The sequence below is a fragment of the Ambystoma mexicanum genome, chromosome 3p, assembly GCF_040938575.1.
Source record: "Ambystoma mexicanum isolate Mex_15411 chromosome 3p, UKY_AmexF1_1, whole genome shotgun sequence".
In the NCBI taxonomy this organism is placed as follows: Eukaryota; Metazoa; Chordata; class Amphibia; order Caudata; family Ambystomatidae; genus Ambystoma; species Ambystoma mexicanum.
Genome location: NC_090925.1, coordinates 1086763840 through 1086785295, shown reverse-complemented (window position 1 = coordinate 1086785295; position 21456 = coordinate 1086763840). Strand labels below are relative to the sequence as shown.

At 48.3% G+C, this 21456-nt stretch overlaps 1 protein-coding gene across 1 annotated transcript in view; it reads right to left on the bottom strand.

Moving 5' to 3' along the window:
• The window catches only part of PRELID2 (PRELI domain containing 2), a 712823-nt gene extending 706219 nt beyond the window's left edge, over window positions 1–6604 (bottom strand). Inside the window, exon 1 of the mRNA XM_069652452.1 lies at window positions 6412–6604. Within this exon, the coding sequence (XP_069508553.1) occupies window positions 6412–6486 (75 nt within the window). The 5' untranslated portion in view covers window positions 6487–6604. The remainder of the gene's footprint in view (window positions 1–6411) is intronic.
• Between the last annotated feature and the right edge of the window lie 14852 nt (window positions 6605–21456).

Below are 21456 nucleotides of genomic sequence, written 5' to 3'. Positions count from 1 at the left end.
TGTCAACTTTTTGGCAATAAGTGCCTGTTGTTGCTAGGTTGCCATACAGTGTAACTCTAGGTTTTGCTTTGCATGAGCCCCTCCCTGTGTCCTTCCCTTGTGTTCTCCCCGTCCCCTACCCCAGCCTTCCTCTTCTCTCCTCCCCCTACCTACTCTATGGTACTCTGTCTCTCCTATCTTTTCTAACTGCTTCTCTATCGACTATCCTGCTCTCCTCACTAAATCTGGTAGGGAGAAGTTTAAAAAGGACATCCTGGTCTCCAAACTAGGCCTCCCTATTGCCGATTCTTATACCAGTGATTCCTCCAGGCAAACCCTCACCGACATCCTTTTTGTCATTCCCTCGCCAGACCTATGGACTCATGTTGTCTCTGTGCCCTCTCCTTTCTCTTCTTCTCCCCTTAATGGTGACACCAGGTGGGAGGCCCTTTTGGCCTCCTTACACTCCTCTAATGTCATCATTAATGTTTACTTAATGCCTCTTAATTAATACCTCTGTCATTCCTATGCAGGCCTCATCTTTTGAATGCCTTGTCTGCAGGCTCTCTCTCGCTCTCCTGGCCATTCCCTTACTGTGGCTACATTCTATTGGCCACCTGATCAGATCTCCTCCATCCTCTCCGAGAGGGCAGACCTTTTCTCTTCCCTCCTGGTCTCGACCACTAAAGTCCTCCTTCTTGGAGACTTTAACATCCACCTGGATGCTTCCTGTCCTTCATCTGGACTCATGGAAACCTTTTCTGTATCCCTGCAGCCCCTTACCTGATGTCTGCACTTACCACCAGCTGGCCATACTTACTAATTGTCTGTCTATTTATTTTGACAGTTTATCCTATGCACTGCACTGCCCCCTCCCCAGCTACACTTTTCCCCTTCCCCCACTACACTGCACTTGCGCGATCTCAATGTCACCTGGTTTAGTAAGATCATTGTCTCAGTCTTCCCTCCGTTTCCCCTCCCTTGTCTTGTCGCGCCTTGAAGCACTTGTGCATAGACGCGTTACAAATGCCATACATCAACATATCATATGGTGGTTTGTGTTAGGTTAGACAGACACAAAAGGAATCTTAAGTTACACCAGTCTTTCAGGGGCATGTAGTATCGGTTTTACTTACCTTGAGTAACTGCTGTCCAAAACTAACTTGAAGTAATTGCTTCCCCTACTCTGTGAAACGAAAAGCAACTGTAATTGAATATTACACCCCAAGTTCCAACTTCCCTAGAATGACAGTTATCCAGAATACAATGTATTTTGTCCAGTTTTACACTGGGTGATTTCTTGCTAAGCATGACACTACAACGGATAGTGTCTAGTAAAGGAATTCGATGTTGGCTGGGTTGGCCTGCGCTCACCAGCTATTTCCACGTTTTGAAATCTGATCTGCCGCCAAGGGCACACGCTCCTCAAATAGTGGGAACCAATTCTTCATCACCTCAGGCCCCTTCCTGACTTGCTACGGCCTTCCCAAGAAGAAACGCTTTTTGCTTGACCATCGCGATTGTGCGCTTTCGCGTACTACTGCAATGTTGGGCATAAGGCTACCGACTTCTCAGGTCCGCATCACAAAGTTGGGGGGCCGACTTAGAAAAATTGTCTAAAAGCTCATCCTCGCTTACCCTATGCACTCGCATGGCCAATTGACGAGTCCTAGTTGGATCATGAATGCAACTAACTTGGTTGGGGCAAGCAATATAACCTGTCTCGCTTGAATGTAGACGGGGCTGCCTCCGGTGAGATAGAGCTTCTGAACGGACATGAATAAATTACAGGAACGGACATGAATAAATTACAGAAGACAGCGTGCAATTGAAGGCTGTCCCCCTGTTACACTCACAACATAACGACTACAAACCTCTAGGGAAAGAAGCCAATAGATAGCTTGCAGGGTTTAACAAGGTTAACTTTTTATGAAATAAAAAAAAAAATAATAATTCTTCAAAAAGGTGTGTGCTCTTCAAGAACGTTTAGACTCCAAAATGAATGATTTTGCCTATAGAAAGGCCATAGCGTCATGAATGACATCACATATAGGTTCATGACACACACTTGTGATGGGTAAAAACGAATTCATGATCGCACTGCATTGGTGGATGCCAGCAAACAATGTTTATTTTTCGGTCGCATTTTGAATGCAACGTGGTCAGATGGGCTCTTCTCTCCCATGGAGTGAAGGTCACTTTGTGGGATGATGCTTGTGGGGATAGAAGAAATTAATCAGTTCACACTGACACGTCTTGTCCGGTATGTTTTATTACTGTGGCATTCTTTCACAAAAACAAAACCTAGCACGCATACACGCTGAAAACAAGCTCCAACTGTTATTTGGCCTTGGACGAAAGGGAGCATTCGCTAGGCTAGAAGGACAGAAGGTGTCGAATACCAGCAAAAATGATCACATTTACTATATTGAAAGTGGACATTGGAACATTTACTTTCAATTTATGCAAACTGAGCGGACACTCTGCGTTACGCCAAGAGAATGGAACTACCAAACATAATGTAAGTTCAGCTATCCATAATATTGTTGCGATAAAAAACTGCATTTGTGATGTACGCAAAAGGAACTATTCAGTGGCATGCGAATATGCTATTTGACGAAATTAGTGTACACAATGCGTTGTTCCGTTGATTAAATTTATACCGTGTCATATTTAAAAAACCAATTGCGTAACTCGCGGTTTGTTTAAGTCTACTAATAATTGTTATTTGTGTATAGTTTAATGAGTGAGTAAGTAAAGGTTTGATTTTTTGAACGGTATTGCTTACTAAGATTGTTATGGGTTGTTAGTTGGAGCATATTGCGACGATTATTCATAGAGGACCTGCAACCACAACCTGTATGCAGGCTAGTGATATCTAAACCACTTCGTCCCATGGAATATATGGGTGTGCCATCAACTTTGCATTATTGGATGTCCCGGGGGCAGAACATTTTCCAAGGGAACTTAGTTCACTTTTCGATAGAAAATATTCCCAGTTCCGTTATAATGCCATCTGTCTTGTTCCATTTATCCGTCGGCTTCTCCATCCCATTGGAAGCTATACCTATTTCACAGCGCTAAACTTTCATGCACATCGTAGTCTCAAATACTCCGCCATGTGGCCTGTGTGTGTTCATTATTTGTGGTTTGCGTTAGTTATTAGGTTTCATCCGGTGCAGAATTACAGGGTAAATGGATACATTTGAATAAAGAATGGCTACCAAAATATATTTTTATTATGTCATCTACACAGATATATTGTACTGTTCTGTGAATGCCATAGTTTCCAGCTACCGTGGGATGGTTTCTTCAATCGACAATGGCAGATATGCCTAAGCGCATCGTTTAGCATCACCCTCATGTGGGACGATAGACCAGGACCGATATGCCCTTTGGCGGTACCAGCGACAAGGAGAAACCTGTCACCGTTTACGGTCTAGCAAAAAGCTGATGCCAAAGCCTTGCGATTGAAGGTGCGTCAAATCTGCATCTTCTCACAAAAGGAACACCATGCGATTCAATATAAAGTTTTGATGCTCTAACCCAAAGGCACACAATTGGTCGTTGAACCCAATCAGCGGATCACAATAATGTGGTTTTAGGAGCGTTCTTTGGTAAATAAAAGCACTTCCTAAATTGCAGATTAATTATGTTTTCTTTAAAAATATTGTTTTCAAATCCGATTTGGGACGCACTGTGAGATGATGTGTGTGTTGATCTTCTGGGTTCTGCGTTAACTGACGTTATGACTCAGAGCATTTGGCTACACTGCCCACCAACGTCATGAAAATAGGTGGAGCATATCGTTTGGAAAAGTGAGGTCAGCTTCAGGGGTGGGTGATATGATTTAGTGCCACAAGGGCACTTGAACTTGGGCGATGCACCAATGCATAAGATTAGCACAAGATGGTCGCGCCTAATGTGTTTTCGCATGTGGAAAAGTGAGGAAAAATAAGGTGAGATGCAAAGTGATTTTTTTTTTTTTTTACAATCGATCACAGTATGCTTGGGACAATAAATGTTTGAGCGTACTTTCCCTTTAAGGGTATAGTTACCTCATAAAAAAGGAATAAAAGAGGCCAAAGGCAGACTCCTCCTTCCTCTTCAGACAAAGAATTCTCTGGAGAGCCAAAGGGGGACTATTTGAACAAAGATGTCGTCGCCAAAATAATAGCCCATGTGTTCCTGAGATGGCATTAAACCCCAGGGACATCTAGAGGAGGAGTAGATCCCAAAGTTAATAGTTTAGGGTCTATGTTATTTCTTAAGAGTTGGGAGTCAAGTCATCTATGAAAAGTACTGAGACGTGGAAGGGGGAAGTCGGAGCAATGCTCAGATCACTTACAGTAATCTTCATACTCACAGTTCTCTTCCTCCTAAAAGTACTTCGACCCACCCTTCCTGCTGAGTCATTTGATGGTGTCAGCAGGGCCGATGCTGGGCGTGTGCAGCATGTGTGGCTGCACTTGGCCCCGCGCATCTCATGGGTCCACACACAGAGGGTGCCGTTGTCTCTCTCTGTTGCAGCAACGTGCAGGCTGCAGCGTGAGCTGTGTCTGCACAGGCGGCCCTTGCTACAGAGAGAAAAGCTATTAAAAAAAACGTTATGTGCAAGCATGGAAGGCTGGTTTGCCTTGAAACACTTGTGTATAGGCGCGTTATAAATGCCATATCATATCATGGGGGATAGAGCGGCAAGTGGTCTGTCTGTCACAGGCTTTGAATATCAAACATCATCTCGGGAACAGATTGGCCGACTTGTTAAAATCGCATCTCTCAAATAACACCTCCTTGTTTTCCAGAGGGAACTCTGCTTGTTTGGAGAGCAGAGCAGGTCAACGCACCAGCTTTCACTGGCAAATCTTCCAAACACTGGACTTTAGAACTGCCCCAAAATCTGCATATTGAAGTGCCATTTATCTAATTCGGCAAACCTTTTTCCCTAGGTTAGAATAAATGGTGCGCACTTTTTATTCTACAGCATCCCCAACATACAGAAATCTCCTTATCAAAGGCTACATCAGATTTCCATTCTGGCTTCAATCGTTTGGATGGCCCTGTATGGTTTCAGCATGGGTTTCTTTTCTATCTGGGTGTTGTGCTCTTTGCTGTACCTAGAATTGAAGAGACAGTAGGGACTAATACTGCTTGAATTTCGTGACATATTCGAGGCCCCTTTAAGAAGTCCGAGTAGGGATACATGTTTTTACGGTGACAAATGTCGCACTGGTGTAAATGCGGATGCGAAATGGTGCTGCAATGTGCAAACGTGTGTGTAATGCAGGCCTTCACTGCTGCTGCAACCAAGTCATTCGGCTGTGAATTGCGCGCGTTGCGAATCTGCTTGCAATTATTTTTCTGTTCTACTTCAACATGGTAATGCATCCAAAACCAGCTTGCAAATGCTGAAAAAGGACGACAGGTGCTTGTCTGCCAAGCCATGGTAAAGCAACCCAGGTTACAATTAGTAAACCTAAAAAGAATTCTGTTTTTTCATTAAAATAAGAAAAGTCTGTCTTGTGTGTAAACCGGCTGCAGTGGGAACATGACAAATTAGGTAAAATCCAGGTTGCCAAATCTGGGACAATATTCAAATGAAGAACAACTATGTTTGCGGGCAAGTAATCCTCATTCCATGTGATGTCACTTCATATCATGTGATGTCATCCCATGCAAATTAAGGGGCCGTGCACTAAACTTGCCACTGCAAATCCTAGGAACGGCCCTGGGTGTCAGTTTAGGAAACAAGCATAAAGTGTAAGGGGTAATAGGCGCAATTAACTCCCCCAACCCTTTTCATGGGAGTTACGTAACGAGAAGATTCGCTAAGACCCCTGTGTAAAGGCGAATACCTACAATGAGAAGTACTGCAACGAGGAAGAGAAGGACTAGCGATAACGACGAGCACCGGTAAAAATTCAGAGCATCACACATAGCAGGAAGATGATGCTCTGGGCATACAAGATCCATTTGAGATTGTACATTTCAGAGTCTCCCAAAGTGTTCAGAAAACACCTGAACGCATCAGGAGGGAGCAGATTCTTGACGAGAAATACCCGAACAATATCCCAACCTGGGTATTCCCTTTTGATCTCAACTGTTATCCCTAATATACTACTGTTATTTTCTCAAGTTAAAAAACCTTAGTTTCTCAGTTGCTTTCCTTAACACTCCGCTTTTTACCACCGTTAAGCCATCCAGTTCCCCCAATACCAAAAGTTCCTCTTAGTTTGCCTGTAGTTTATCTTAGTTTAGCCTCTTGTACAATAATTGAACTGAATAGCTATTTAGGTCAGTCCTCCCCTTAGAGTTCCTACTGTGACTTTTCTGTTCTTCGTGGTTTCTTTGCGTCACAATAAAGTTTTTTTAATTCAGCCCCCTAGCGTCCCCACTGTAATTTTTCGTGCAATAGGAAGTTATTATGCGTACCTTGTTTAGGTGGCTCGTCACCACATGTTCGAAAGGGTAAGGATAAACCTTGTTCAAGTCCACGGTAATACCCATGGTTTGGGCTGAACCTGGATCTCTGCCGCCCCTCTGGCTAGGTTCTTCGTCAGCCTCTCCTCGACACACCCCTCACTGTGAGACGTGCTCCATGCTGCCGGCGGGAGACACACACGTAAACGGACCAGGAGGCGACCTAGCAAGATTATCAATCGGCCATATTGGAATGGTGTATAGACCAGGATTGCCGTAAACTAATCAGTAACACATCTGCTATATAAATGTACATTAAGGAACATTGTGTAACATAGTTGGAATATCTTCTATTATAATACATACAGTTTCACAATGGAATATTTAAATAAACGTATGTGTTTTCACTAATTGTTCAAAATAATATATTTATAAAAAAAAGAGATGCGTACAGTATAGACAAATACTGTTTACTGAATGAAAGATTTTTGTTTTCTTCAGCCTAAAATACTGAAAACGAACGAAATTCATATTTATTGTAAGACCACCTCCCTATACCCATTGTTCATCGCAGTGGAGGAGGGAGTCGAGAGAGAGCGGACCTGTCGCCACACTTTTAGAAAAGTTAGCCCTTTTTCTATCTTCATATTGTATTCGTATATGTATCTTTTTTTGTTCAAAAGTGAAACCGCGAGGATGCCTTTTCGGTCTATTATGTTATCCTTTTTGGCGTGTACTGTAATGTAACCATGGAAAATGTATTTATTGCAGCTGAGTATATAGAACTTCTTCTCCTGGAAAACTCACAGAAATATATGTTTTATTGGAAGCGTTTAACATACAACTGAAAAAGACTATGTATGTTTTTATTTTTCCTATGCAGAGCAGTTCCGAGACCCTATAGCGCCTAGGGTAAACATTACAATGGAGCTCCTATACCACAAAACGCACTGGAACCCAGTGTAAAATCATTGCAATAGCAAAAGTTGATATTTTGTAAAGCTAGTTATTAAAGTACTAAGAAATGAGGATAGACACTATATTGCAAAATGAATTCACTCTTATAACAACAGGTATGATATGATAGCGTGGACCGGATCGAGCCTGCGGTGTTCCATGTCATCTTTCTACCAAGGCGAGCACGTTGCCCCTGAGCTATCTTCCCGAGATGATATGCATGTTTATTCTAAGACTACCACCCTATCCCCATTGTTCATCGCGGTATACCTCTGTATATTCTTCAAGATGGGCAATTTTTGAAAATGGTTTCGCAGGACACTTTAGATGTGATAGCACATCAGAAGGAACCTGCAGTGCACACGGTTCCATACATGTCATTTGCTTCCATCTCCCCAGCATCAACCTTTTGTTAACATTAGTGGCAGATGCCATTTGGACACTTTTCACAGTGGGCTCTGTAGAACCTGTCAGGATTCTATGCTGCTTTCACCCACATGGCCTCTCACATGCATCAGCATTAAATAAGAGGCGGACACGGGAGGATAAGAAGTACACGTCTTTATTGATCAAACTCCTGAACCTTAACTGGCGCCTCCCGCTACTCCCCTTCCCTTAACTCCCTGTCCCCTTCCACCTGATGTGGGAGTCTGGAGTGTGACGTTGCAGGCATGAACGACACATGCGCGAGCCTCGTTCTGGTCCGCGCATGCGTGTTCGTAATAAAGAACGTCCGTGCGGGCAGTTACCGCCGGGACGCCGTAAGGCACAGACGCGTGTCCCTTGTCTCCTTGTGTGGATGCGTGAGAGCGAGTGTGCGTGCGGGGCGGCCCGAGGCACGGGCTCGCCCACAACATCTGGCGACGTTGCGGGATGCAAACAGAGCATTCTGCTGACATAACGCTGCATGTACACTGCAGCAACGTTATACCGGTGCGTTCCCCGAATCCAGCGTGAGCAAAGCGGATGGGTTTCTACGCAGGACACGTGGCAGTAGCGGCCTGAAAAGGTGCTTGTCCGCTGCTCACGTTCCACAGAAACTACAGTGTACACATTTTTGGAATCCTGACAGTTCTCGACATCCAAGAGGACTGTCCTTCAAGCAGTGGTAACTGGAGGGGTCCACGGCTACGTTGATCCCCACCACACAGTGGCCTGAGGTACGTCGACTGTCTGCACAAGTCAGGTTTGCGGCCTCTAAACCCTGAGAAGGTGCCAGTGCGACCTGTGAACATGGAGGAGAGTGACGAAGAAGCAGGGACAGCGCAAGTGGGGGTAAGGAGACAACAGGGATCTCTGTTACCCATGCAAGAATTTGACATGTCCGGTCCACCCTCAAAATTGGGCCCAAGATGGCTGCCGTGGATAAGAAAATTGGACATGTACTTCACTGCAACAGGAGAAACTAATGATGACGCAAAAAGGGCAACTCTACTATACTCTGCGGGTATGGACGTCCTGCGCATTTATGAGTTCCTTAACTTGCAAGTAGTCACCTATGATGCGGTCAAGACTGCCTTAAAGAATCATTTTATTCCGCTGTCCAATGTGAACTATGAGAGGTTCCTGTTCAATAGTGAAAAACAGCGGGAAGAGGAGTCGCTGATCAATTCTGCGCTCGCCTAAGACAGATGGCCACGACGTGCAGATGGGACAACGAGGAGGCCATGATTAGAAATCAAGTCATCCAAGGCTGTGGCTCAGGCAAACTCCGCAGACAGGTGTTAAGGGATCCAGGGTGGACTCTGACACAGATCCTGGACAGTGGAAGAATATATTAACTGGCAGAATCGAGGGGTGCCAAAATGGACGCTGCGGTGCGTCCTGGCAGGTCAGAAGAGGCGTTTGCAGTCGGGAAGCAGTCCGTGTCAAAGAGTAAGTGGAGCCAGAAATGCCAAGAAGCAAGTCCAACGCATGGAGTGGCGTCCATTTGTCAATATTGCGGGTACGATTTGCCGCATTCTGAAGAATGTCCCGCCAAATCCAGATCCTGTGGCAGATGCAACAGACCCGGACACTATGCCCGGATGTGCCGCGCTCCTGCGCCGGAAGGCTACAGAAAGGGGTCCGGCCAGGGTGTTCGGCAGCAGGTCAAGGGGGCAAAAGAGCATTGCGACAGTTGAACAGGATATGCAGAGGCTGAACATGGCCGAGGAGGAAGAAGAGGGAGCATTGCGACGGTTGAACAGGATATGCAGAGGCTGAACATGGCCGAGGAGGAAGAAGAGGAGGATGAGGTGTTCTTCATTTGGCGCATATCCACAGGGGCAAGGAAAAAGAGGCAGCTCAAATGCATCGTGGACATTCAAGGGTCCCTACACAAGTGCTGATTGACACGGGAGCCTCGGTATGCGTGCTGGCCTCCGATTACTACCAGTCGGTCCCGGGGCCACCACCGTTGGATGTCTCGAGGGCAAAGATCTTATCTTTCGGCGGCGACACACCACTCCCCATCAAGGGTGTCTTCATGGCGCCCGTTTCAAAGTCCTTAAAAGCACGATTTTCCATCACTGACGTGAGCCCCCACTCCCTGCTCAGCTGTGCAGTGTCGGAGGCATTGGACCACGTGCATTTTGCGTTTGTAGTCTATCAAGTAGACATTGAGCAGCTGGTGGCCAGATTCTCCGTTTTTTTTTTTAGGAGTGGGAAAGTTGAGAGCTCCTCCTGTGCATCTCCACATTGACGACACCATCAGGCCTACGGCTCTCAAACATCGACGGATCCCGTTCCATCTCCGGGAGCAGGTGGAGGAAGAACTCCGCTCACTGGTCCGAATGGACATCATCGAAAGGGTTGAAGGCCCAACGCCCTGGGTCTCACCCATAGTGGTGGACCCCAAGCCAAAACAGCTGGGAGCAGTGCGCATTTGCGTCGATATGCGCCTCCCGAATGCGGCTATCAAGAGGGAGGGACACATTACGCCCACTCTCGATGACATTATAGGAGAACTGCAAGGGGCGAGAGTCTTTTCGAAGCTAGATTTGAAGGCGGGCTATCATCAGCTGGAGCTCCACCCGGACTCACGTTATATCACGACTTTTACGACGCATGATGGCCTCTATCAGTTTAAGCGCCTGAGCTTCGGCATTTCATCTGCTGCAGAAGTTTTTCAAAACACCATCAGGGGGGCGCTGGCAGGACTGAAAGGTGTCTTGAATATGAGAGATGACATTTTGATGTTTGCAGACTCAGAGACAGAACACATGAAGAGATTGGAGTGCACGCTGAAGAGGCTAGAAGATTTGGGGCTTACCCTACACTGTGAAAAATGTGAGTTTTTCAAAGACAGAATTGGGTTTTTTGGCTTCATCTTTCACGCCAGCGGCGTGTCGCCCGATCCTGCAAAGATCAAGGAGATTCGGGAGGCCGCAGCACCCCAGTCCCCAAAGGAGGTAAGGAGCTTTTTGGGGATGGTAAATTACTGTGGGCGCTTCATTAAGGGCTTGGCCTCCTTGTCGGAACCCCTCAGAGCGCTGACCAAGAATGACGCTGTCTGGGTGTGGGAAAGGAAAGAGCAAGAGACATTTCATGCCCTGTCCGACGGAGACACCATGGCGTACTTCGACCCGACGGCAGAGTCCGAGATCGTTGTTGATGCCAGCCCGGTGGGTGTAGGCGCGGTGCTGATGCAAGCGGAAAATAGAGGGCACATGCGACCCATCGCATACGCGAGCAAGGCGCTCACAGACACAGAAAAGCGTTACTCGCAAATAGAAAGAGAGGCCTTGGCCATACTGTGGGGCTGTCGCCATTTTCGTCTTTACATCCTGGGCAAGCCAGTCGTAGTCATGACCAATCATAAGCCCCTGCTGCCCATCCTGGCGGGTGTGTCATCAAAACCTCCACCCAGAATTGAGCGATGGATGCTGGCCCTTATGGAATATGGGGTTCAAATGGTGTACAGACCGGGGACCAATAATCCGGCGGACTATCTGTCGCAACACCCAAACCCAGAGAATGTGGAAAAGACCAAGGAGGTGTCTGACTGTCGAGGGCTTCTGTGTCATGTGGTGGAAGGTGCGTTGCCGGTGGCGCTGTCTAGACTCACCATAGCGACAGAATCGTCCAAGGATGAAGTGTTCCACATCATCAAAACGGCGGTTAGAAGCGGTGATTGGAGAGAGGTGCTTCAGAATAATTCAAGGCGGCAGGCTGACGCCCAAAAAGACCTTCCGGCGCTTTGGAGGGGGAGGGATGAGCTATCTATTTCTGACGACGGACTACTGCTGAGGGGGAGGCAAATTGTGATCCCACAGGCCCTGAGAGATTGTGTATTGGAGTTAGCCCACATAGGGCACCAAGGGGTTGCCAAGACCAAAGCGCAGCTTCGACCCAAGGTGTGGTTCCCCGACCTCGAGGGAATGGTCGAGCTGTTTATAAAAAGGTGTCTGCCGTGTCAGGCCGCGAATCCCGGGGATAAAGCTCCACCGATCAGCTCAATGGAACGGAGCGAAAAGCCCTGGGGAACTGTCCATGTGTGTCACGATGCCCGCTCCCGGGGAGCCGGTTCAGGCCCTGCGTCCCCGAAAGCGGACATCAAGTCCCCGGGGAAGGTCCCAGCAACCCCTTATAGGGGCCCTTTGGACAGCGTCCTGGCGCCTATGGCGCCAGGCTCATAGAAAACGTCAGTCCTGGCGCCATAGGCGCCACGCTCATTATGAAAGTGTTTGGGTGCACTTACCTGATGCAGACCATGCTGCAGAACCCCGGCCTCCTTGAGGCCTGAAAGGAACTACTTTACCTGTGGGACTTATTTACCACCCGGGCGTGGTCGGGGAAGGATACATACCTGATTGGAGGAAGGACACATTCTAGGAACTTCTTCCAAGGCTATTTAAACCACACCCGATCAGCCACACGTGCTTCGCGTTGTTCTGCATCTAGCAGCTGGACGCTCACCGTGTCTGCTCCTGCATCCTGACTTCTGCCACACCTGCCAGCATCCTGAATCACCTGCAAAGGAAGCGAACAAGAGAACAGAAGAAGGAAAAGGCCTCACCTGCTAAATCTGCATCCCAGAGACATTTCGCCGACAATCCTAAAAAGGAAGACATTTATTTTTAAAAGCACATCGCATCGATCGCTGCAGCGCCGCATTCTACTCACCTTTGCAGGGCGCCTCCATGTTCAGCAGCGACCATCCGGATTCGCAGTCGCGCCCCCGCGCCTAGGGAGAAAAAGACAAGAACAAAGGTGAGAGAAAGAAGGGAAAAGGGAAGCTAAAACTCCATGTCAAGACTTACCTGTTGGGTCATTCCCTTTTCATTTCGGGTCCGCGCCGCATCCAGGCATTTTTGGACCCCGGCCCCTAAGGGGAAAAAGACATCAGCGTTAATGAGTGAATGAAAAGACATTACCAAAACACTCATTAAAGACTTCCCTGATTTCCACAAGGATTTCACCGCTCACCTCGGGTCGGTGCCTGTTCCCCGGCATTCCGTACCCCGGCCCCTATGGGGAAAAAGACACTAGCATTAGAACATTAATGCATGGACACAAGGGGAACCACTTATAGAAAAACTTATTTGGAAGCCAAGCAAGTTTGGTTCTCACCCATCCGAAAATCCAGTGACGTAACTGGATACCAACGCGCCCCTGCATCAGAAGCAGGATGGAGAGCTCGTCCTTCCAGACCCTAAGGTGAGACGCTACGGGGAAGCACAGCAGGGTTTTGAGGAGGGTGAGAGGGGTAAATGGGAGGCCGATTGCATTACCCCGCAGACAGTTAACCCCCTATTCTCACCTACAGAAGGATACTTCTGCGAGTCAGACAAGCCAGATCTGGGGCCCGGTCCAGTCCGTCTTCCGAACCCTGCGCATCACCTTAGACGAGGTCACAGCAGCGCGAACCAGGCCAGCGCCCCCGTGGGAGTCAGGTGAGCGTTACAGAACGCAAAGCCTTACTACAAATTCCCAGCCAGGCGCTATGGAAACTTCTGAGACTGATCAGTTAGCCCAATTACTGGGGGCATTACGGGCCGAAGTACATGCCGCTCGTCAAGAGACTAATGCCCTCAAGAGGGAATTAATAATATCAAAGGAAAGATTTGATGACCTGGCCAGACAGCTTTTGCAAGGTCAAGCTGGACAAACTCCTCTACCCTGTTCCGGAGGGAACCCCGCTCCTGTGGTTCCCAGTAACCCAGTGCAGATTAATCTACCTGGAAACATGCCGCTGGCCCCACCTGAACGCTTTGCTGGGGACCCCAAACGATTCGCCATATTCATGAATCAGTGTCGTTTGCACTTCCTATGCAGACCTGGGGCCTTCCCTAATGATCAGACCAAAGTAGCCTTTGTATTGTCATATCTCAGCGGCTGCGCTGCCGATTGGTCAGTTCCACTGGTTACTCAAGATGACCCGATTCTCCGTGATTTTCAAGGATTTCAAGCAAGCATGGAAAGGTTATTTGCTCGACACTCACAGGGGCAGGCTCTGGATGACGAACTTCTATCCCTGCGACAGGGCAATCAGGACCTCCTATCCTATATTGCAACCTTTAATAGACTAATTGTGGAAACGGGATGGCCAGAGGATAAAAGAGTCACGTTATTTTATCGAGGTCTACGCGGAGAACTTAAAGATGTCTTGGCCCAAGTTGTAAATCCGCCCCAAGAATGCACAGAATATATAGACTTAGTGGTCCAATTGGATCACAGACTTCAAAACAGAAAAACAGATCGGTCCAGGTTTGAGACCCGGGTGTTGCTCAAGACCCACGCTAACCCCAAGGGAGTTGATGTCTCTGAGCCTATGCAAATTGGAGGGGTTAAAGAACCCTTAACTCAAAAGGAACGTGAAAGGAGGCGGCAGTTAAAATTATGTCTTTATTGTGGGAACTCTGGACACTTTCTACGAGATTGCCCGGCAAAACTGCCCCGAAAAGCGGTAGGAGCCGCTGATAAAAACCATGAAGACTCTGTTTCAGGAAACGACTCAGCCCGACAAGCTTAGGGGTCCACTTGCCGAGCTTGAAAACTAACTCTCAGACCTCGCATTTCATTGTGCCAATGGTTCTCGTAGATCCAGAAAAGCCTAAGCGGTTGCATGCAATAAAGGCATACATTGATAGTGGGGCTATTGGAAACTATGTGGATCGTGAATTGGCCTCTAGGATTAACCTCCCTCTCCGTCCTAAAACCAGCAAAGATGTCATCACCACAGTCGATGGAACTGAAATTACCTCTGGACGGTAACACATTCCACTACTGGGGTGACTCTTATTGGTCCTGACGGCCATCGGGAGGCAGTTGTGTTTGATGTAATCAAGGCTCCACAGTTTCAGGTTATTCTTGGAATTCCTTGGTTAGAGACACATAATCCTCGAATTGATTGGCGAGCTAAGAGAATAACCTTCCCGGATTATGCACAAACATGCTACCCAGAAAACCTGAAGATTAATCTAGCGTCTGTAACCTCTGCCTCCATGCAATTACCTCCGGAATACCAGGACTTTCAGGACGTCTTCCAAAAGAAACAGGCCAACACGTTACCTCCTCACCGATCGTACGATTGCCAAATCGATCTGGTGCCCGGTGCACAACCCCCTTGTAGCAGGATTTATGCCCTTACCGAACCTGAGAACCTGCATTTGAGACAATATTTGGATCAATACCTCGCCAATGGGTTTATTCGCCCGTCAAAGTCCCCTGCATCCTCGACTTTGTTCTTCGTGCCTAAAAAAGAAGGCGACCTTAGAACTTGTATCGATTACCGCGCATTGAACCAGATAACGGTTAAAAACCGTTATCCACTGCCTCTGATTCCTGAACTCCTTGACCAGGTGAAGGACGCTTGCATATACACCAAGTTAGATCTCCGGGGGGCATATCATCTGGTGTGAGTAAAAGAAGGCGACGAATGGAAAACAGCTTTCCGTACAAAATATGGATTATTCGAATACCAGGTAATGCCTTTCGGGTTGTGCAATGCGCCTGCTGCCTTCCAATTCTTCATGAATGATGTCCTTCGGGAACTCATCGATGTTTGTGTTGTCGTCTATATCGATGACATTCTAGTGTACTCCTCTTCGGAATCTGATCACAGAAAACACGTTAGGGCAGTTCTGGAAAAACTGCGCCAACACAAACTATTTGCTAAACTGGAGAAATGTGTTTTCCATACCACAGAAGTTGAGTTTCTCGGTTTCATCCTGACACCCAAAGGAGTCCGAATGGACTCAAGAAAAGTGGATGCCATCCTCAAATGGCCATCACCTAGATCTGTAAAAGGGGTTCAAAGCATGCTCGGCTTTGCCAATTTCTATCGCAGGTTTATCCCGGAATTTTCACGCATAGTACAACCCATTACTGCACTCTTGAGGAAAAATAAACGTTTTGAATGGTCTGAAGAAGCCGAGCAGGCCTTCCAGGATTTAAAAGCTAAGTTTACCTCTGCACCTATATTGAAACACCCACATCCAGATCTCCCGTATGTCGTCGAAACTGACGCATCCAGCCTAGCCATGGGAGCAGTTCTGTCTCAAAGAGATCCTGAAACCAACCAACTGCATCCCGTAGCATTTTGGTCCAGAAAATTCTCGGCACCAGAGATTAATTACGCAATCACTGACAAAGAACTGTTAGCCATAAAGTCCGCTTTTAAAGCCTGGCGGCATTACCTGCTTGGCGCTCGACATACCATCACGGTGATCACTGATCACCGGAATTTACAGTATTTGAAAACCGCCAAGGCTCAGTCATCACGGCAGCTCCGATGGGCTTTGTTTTTCCGCTGAATTTGATTTCGTGATTACCTATCGACCTGGCTGCAAGAACGGCAAAGCAGACGCCTTATCCCGAATTGGAATGGGAGAATCTGATACAAACTCAGAACCAGTACCAATAATTCCCGAACAGAGAATTCTAGGCATGACTTTGTTACAGACGCTTGAAGACATTCAAGTCAGAGTGAAACAACTCCTGGACCCTACAGTCCTACAGGATTGGATACAAAAGGGATCAGACTTTACCATAGATAATGGTTTACCTTATTACCAAGGACGCTTATTCCTGCCGCACAAGGATTTACACGAACTAGTTATTTCAGGTTATCATGATACATTAATAGAGGGACACCCCGGTATTGCCAAGACAATGGAAAAGGTGAAACGACAATTCTGGTGGCCCTCTTGGCGAAAAGATGTTAAATCTTTTGTGATGTCCTGTGGTGTTTGCGCCCAAAATAAAGGTCAAAAGAAAAGACCAGCCGGTCTCCTTCAACCTCTAGACATACCGCCAGCACCCTGGCACACCCTATCAATGGATTTTATTAGGGACTTGCCTCCTTGTTCGGGATACAATACCATTCTGGTAATTGTGGATTTGTTTTCCAAAATGGCCCACTTCATTCCTTTGAAAGGTTTACCTTCAGCTTCTGTCCTAGCCAAAGAATTCCTCGAAAATATTGTTCGGCTACATGGATTCCCATCTATACTAATCTGTGACCGGGGAAGCCAATTAATTTCCCACTTCTGGCGCAAATGTTGTTAAATGGCACAAATCGACGTAAGATTATCGACCAGTCACCACCCTCAGACCGATGGTCAGACCGAGAGGACAAATCAGACCCTTGAGCAGTACTTACGGTGTATGTTACAGCAATCTGAAAGCAACTGGAAAGACATTCTTTGGATAGCCGAATACGCATATAATAATTCGGTACACTCTGGAACTGGCCATAGTCCTTTTTATACCTTGTTTGGACATCACCCTCGAACCTCAAACCTCGACTCACCTCAGAACCTCGGAGTGCCCGCAGTAGAACATCTGCATTCTACCATTACCCGAGCCTTCAAAGAGGCAACCACGCATTTACAACAAGCCAAGAGAAAATACAAGGAAAATGCTGACCTACATCGGAGTGAAGCACCTCCGTATCAGATTGGGGATCAAGTGTGGTTAGTTACCAGACATTTACCGCTCAAAGGGCCTGGAACTTTTAACCCAAAATATCTGGGACCTTATTCTATTACGGCAATAATTAACCCAGTAGCGGTTAAACTTGATTTACCAGCTAATATGCGAATTCACCCTGTTTTTCATGTGTCACTTCTGAAACCAGTGGTCCCCGGAACCCGACTACTCAAACCTCCAGAACCTATTCAAATAGATGGGGAACCCGAATTCGAAGTGAAGAACATTTTAGATTCAAAAATGTTTAGGTCAAAGCTTTTCTACCTAATTGAATGTAAGGGGTACGGACCTCAGGAGAGGTTGTGGGAACCCATTGACCATGTGCATGCACCTCGATTAGTCAGGAAATTCCACCGACTCTTCCCAAACAAACCAAAACCCCCGGAGGGAACAACCTTGGGAGGGGCCTTGGGGCGGGGTGCTGTCACGATGCCCGCTCCCGGGGAGCCGGCTTAGGCCCTGCGTCCCCGAAAGCGGACATCAAGTCCCCGGGGAAGGTCCCAGCAACCCCTTATAGGGGCCCTTTGGACAGCGTCCTGGCGCCTATGGCGCCAGGCTCATAGAAAACGTCAGTCCTGGCGCCATAGGCGCCACGCTCATTATGAAAGTGTTTGGGTGCACTTACCTGATGCAGACCATGCTGCAGAACCCCGGCCTCCTTGAGGCCTGAAAGGAACTACTTTACCTGTGGGACTCATTTACCACCCGGGCGTGGTCGGGGAAGGATACATACCTGATTGGAGGAAGGACACATTCTAGGAACTTCTTCCAAGGCTATTTAAACCACACCTGATCAGCCACACGTGCTTCGCGTTGTTCTGCATCTAGCAGCTGGACGCTCACCGTGTCTGCTCCTGCATCCTGACTTCTGCCACACCTGCCAGCATCCTGAATCACCTGCAAAGGAAGGGAACAAGAGAACAGAAGAAGGAAAAGGCCTCACCTGCTAAATCTGCATCCCAGAGACATTTCGCCGACAATCCTGAAAAGGAAGACATTTATTTTTAAAAGCACATCGCATCGATCGCTGCAGCGCCGCATTCTACTCACCTTTACAGGGTGCCTCCATGTTCAGCAGCGACCATCCGGATTCGCAGTCGCGCCCCCGCGCCTAGGGAGAAAAAGACAAGAACAAAGGTGAGAGAAAGAAGGGAAAAGGGAAGCTAAAACTCCATGTCAAGACTTACCTGTTGGGTCATTCCCTTTTCATTTCGGGTCCGCGCCGCATCCAGGCATTTTCGGACCCCGGCCCCTAAGGGGAAAAAGACATCAGCGTTAATGAGTGAATGAAAAGACATTACCAAAACACTCATTAAAGACTTCCCTGATTTCCACAAGGATTTCACCGCTCACCTCGGGTCGGTGCCTGTTCCCCGGCATTCCGTACCCCGGCCCCTATGGGGAAAAAGACACTAGCATTAGAACATTAATGCATGGACACAAGGGGAACCACTTATAGAAAAACTTACCTGGAAGCCAAGCAAGTTTGGTTCTCACCCATCCGAAAATCCAGTGACGTAACTGGATACCAACGCGCCCCTGCATCAGAAGCAGGATGGAGAGCTTGTCCTTCCAGACCCTAAGGTGAGACGCTACAGGGAAGCACAGCAGGGTTTTGAGGAGGGTGAGAGGGGTAAATGGGAGGCCGATTGCATTACCCCGCAGACAGTTAACCCCCTATTCTCACCTACAGAAGGATACTTCTGCGAGTCAGACAAGCCAGATCTGGGGCCCGGTCCAGTCCGTCTTCCGAACCCTGCGCATCACCTTAGACGAGGTCACAGCAGCGCGAACCAGGCCAGCGCCCCCGTGGGAGTCAGGTGAGCGTTACAATGTGGACTTTGGATCAACGGGTCGGGGCATGTATTTTTTAGCGGTGGTAGACCAATGGTCCAGATATCCCGAGGTGGAGGTCGTAGAGTCCACCGCTACGGAGTACACCACCAGGGCCCTGGACAAAATGTTTGCGACCCATGTCTTCCCCGAAATACTATGCTCAGACAATGGTCCCCCGTTTACGGGCAGCCAGTTCACACAGTATCTCAAAGCGAGGGGCATCCATCACCGGAGAGTATCCCCTTTGTGGCCGCGTGCGAATGGGGAAGCTGAAAGGCTCGTGCGTACGTTAAACAAGGTGCTGAGAATATCCGCAAGCGGTGGGGTGGACCTCCCGAAGAAGCTTGTGGAGTTCCTGAGAGAGTATCGGACCACGCTGCATCAATCGACGGGCGTAGCCCCTGCTGAAGCGCTATTCGGGCGCTGCCCTCGCGGCATGATACCGGAGATAGAAGGAAGAGGACCCGGGGTCATTGACAATGAAAAAGTGAGGGAGCAGCGGGCAGCACGCAATCAGAGAGAGAGCGAGAGGAGAGGTCTCCAAGACAAGGAAGTGGCCTTAGGTGATTCCGTGCTAGTCCGGAATCGCCGCCCAGAGGCAAACTGTCGCTGCCCTACGAGCCTCACCCGTGGACAGTCACGTACGTGAAAGGAACCATGGTCACGGCAGCCTGCAACCGGGGGACCGTCACCCGCAACAGGTCCTTTTTCAAAAAAGTGGACTCTTCAACAAGGGCCAGTGAGCCGGACGAAAGCACCCCCTCCGAGGCTGTCCCCGAAAGTCAGGCGGAGGACGCCCAGAGGGATGCCGTCCCGTATGCAGATGGTCCCAGCGCGACTCTGCAAAGCACCCCTCGGTACCCGTGCGAGGAGACCACAGACTGCCGGCCCGCCTCAAGGACTACGTCCTGGACTCGGGAGACTGAGCTGAGGTTACAGCAGCCGGCCAACCCACGTTGGGTTACATGCTTTATGTTTACAGGTTATACTGTTCATCCTTGTTGATGCTATGTTGTTTTGGTTGAAGAAAAAAAGGGATGTGACGTTGCAGGCATGAACGACGCATGCGCGAGCCTCGTTCTGGTCTGCGCATGCGCGTTCGTAATAAAGAACATCCGTGCGGGCAGTTGCCGCCGGGACGCCGTAAGGCACACACGCGTGTCCCGTGTCTCCTTGTGTGGATGTGTGAGAGCGAGTGTGTGTGCGGGGCAGCCCGAGGCACGGGCTCGCCCACAACATGGAGGATTGACAAAACGTCACTCCCCCTCACCCAGTACTATACACAATGATGTCTCTAGTTCATTTCCTCAATCAGTCGTTGAGGTCAGTTGCAAGCTCTTTGAGGTCTGCTCATGAGGTTCAAAGATCTGGGGCTTTCAGCATCCTCAGGACATGGTGAGGCTCCTTCTTCGCATGAGTCTTCTCCGTCTCCTTCGTTGGATGGATCCCAGCCTGCAGTGGTGGTATCTGACGCAGGGGCATGGGCAGGAATAATACCTGGCATTCTCCTAAAGTGTGAGGAGTTTCGGGTGATGCTTTTTCATTCACCTTCTGCTGTGATGAGGGACCTCTATACGCGCGTCACCGTCAATGGTTCCTTGCCAAATGCAGCTATGGCCTTTCGGCTTTGTGGTTGTCGTGCTATGACAACGTCTCCACGTTCAATGTCATTTGGTCGGGCTCTCCTGTCTCCATCCGCCTGTTTCTTCATGTTCCCCTTGCTTCTGGAGTTCTTTCTCGCATTTCCGCGTCTCCTCAGTATTCCTTCCTCTGCACAGGTAGTGTGGGGCAGCCCTGCTCGTTTATTTCTGCCGAACATGACTTCAGATCGTGTCTTCCCATTGGTACTGTGTGTGGTGTTTTTGGATAATCCCACAACAGTTAGTAGAGTATCTTCACCACCGGTTCTCCCGTTAGTCGAGCGATTTGCACGTTCCTCTTTGAAACATTCTATGGTGCTGTTCGCTTGCAGCCACAGTGGTGTGATTCGGCTATGTGCAAATCCCATGTATTCTGAAAATACTTTGAAGTCTTGTCCTCCTGTGAAAGGTGGTCCATTGTCAAACTTCAGGACCCTTGGGATGCTATAAGTGGCGAACATCCTGTCAAGGTCGGGGATCGTGTGGTAGGCGGAGGTGGACGGCACAAGTTGTAGATCTGGAAATCGAGAATATTCGTCCACTGGCACAATGATGTACTCACCCCCTTCCAGGGGTCCGAATAAGTCTCTGCAATCTCGTCCCAGGCCTTTCCTGGTATTTCTGTCATGCACAGTGGCTCTGGCCGCATGTGCTAGTTGATGACTGCTACAGTGTTTGAGGGGGTCTTCTACTTGGGAGTCTAGGGGGG